Genomic DNA, 1,417 nt, shown 5'->3' on the forward strand with positions numbered 1-1,417 from the left:
TTGGTTTAGATTAAAATTGGATTTTTAGTACATTTTGATAAAAGTTGACAAAATGTGTGGTTGAAAAGTTGAGTCCCATGAAATGTTTGATTAAAATTGATTATTGACTTTGACTTGAGATGTTAACGAGTTAGGTCAATATCAAACAAGGGCTTAATAAGTAAATTATCAAATGTGCTTGAGCAAGCAACATTATATTTAGAACCTGGACAACAACAATTTACCTGAAAATGATAATCTGGTCGGGCTTCCTTTTTCCTGAGCTGACATAGAAATCAAGCAAAAGCTCCCTGCAGTTCAAATCATGATTCAATTAGTTACCTGTATACATGTGTGTAGTTACAAAACTTTTAACTATCAAAAATGGCTATTAAAACAAGCTTTGCTTTAATTATGCGAACTCAAGACAAAAAACTCGCCTGATTATGCCCTCATCCTCAGTGTCTGATACACGCTTATACAAAGAATCAATCATTTCAACCTTTGGGGACTGGGTGCGAACACATGCTCGGTAACGAGAAATTGATGGCCATTGTCTCGAGCTGACAACCTGTTTAAAATGAAAACACAGAGCAGTTTGCAATAATTAGAAGAGTAGAAAAAACTACATATCATCCAGACACAAATGGGAGCACTTTACCGCAGCAATTGATGGGATATCAGACTGGCCAGGGGAGCCATGTGACACATCCATACCAAGTATTATGGTTGGAACCTTGGATACCATTGGGATAGACGGAGTTTGTTCAATGGCCAAGATAGAATTTAAGCCACCTAACTGCCAAAACAAAAATGCAAGAGACAGAACATATAAGTACACACTTTTGAAATTATCAAGGCAAAATCTCATAATTTTTAACACAACCTACAATTTCATTGAGCGCCTTACCTTTGCATTGATCTTCAGTAGAAGATTTGTCAGATACTGATCATTAACTCTGGTAGGTGCCAGACATTGAGTAACAACCCCGAAATCAGCCAAATTTTTCCGCTTCCAAGGACCTTGAAAGTTTTGTTTATGTTATATAACTTTTATGGGTAATTTATAATCACAGCAATTATTCAACAAACCGTAAATGTCACAGTTTTTTCTCTCCGGAAGCAAACAAAGAAGGAATTTGGGCGCCCCAGGAAGTTTCGCTTGAATATCTTCAAACATCTTCTCCACCCGAACAAGCGGTGGAGCCCGTCTATATTGTGGGTTCTCTTCAAAGACATCAAATGGAGGCTCCACACTCTGAAGATAGCACGGAAAGAATTAAAATAGATTTTCAATAAATTTCATAAGGCAAATAGTAAGCACAATATAAACTGGCAGAACATACAATTCCTTTCATTTCTCCAACTTTAATCAAATCCCTGACAAGGCCATTTACATCACAGCGAGCTGAGAAGTTAGCAACAGCCCATCTTTCTA

The 1,417-nt window shown here is 37.1% G+C and overlaps 1 protein-coding gene across 1 annotated transcript; it reads right to left on the minus strand.

The window, feature by feature from the left end:
* Positions 1-187: 187 nt before the first annotated feature.
* On the minus strand, positions 188-1,411 carry LOC111384291 (protein argonaute 4A-like). The gene is made up of 6 exons (XM_023008555.1): positions 1,326-1,411; positions 1,072-1,237; positions 890-1,002; positions 641-778; positions 420-550; positions 188-290 (listed from the first exon to the last, which is right to left on the minus strand). The coding sequence occupies exons 1-6, from the start codon at positions 1,335-1,337 to the stop codon at positions 221-223; spliced, it is 630 nt and encodes a 209-aa protein (XP_022864323.1). The 5' UTR covers positions 1,338-1,411; the 3' UTR covers positions 188-220.
* Positions 1,412-1,417: the final 6 nt, after the last annotated feature.

Source organism: Olea europaea, unplaced genomic scaffold (genome assembly GCF_002742605.1).
Source record: "Olea europaea var. sylvestris unplaced genomic scaffold, O_europaea_v1 scaffold28891, whole genome shotgun sequence".
NCBI lineage: Eukaryota > Viridiplantae > Streptophyta > Magnoliopsida > Lamiales > Oleaceae > Olea > Olea europaea.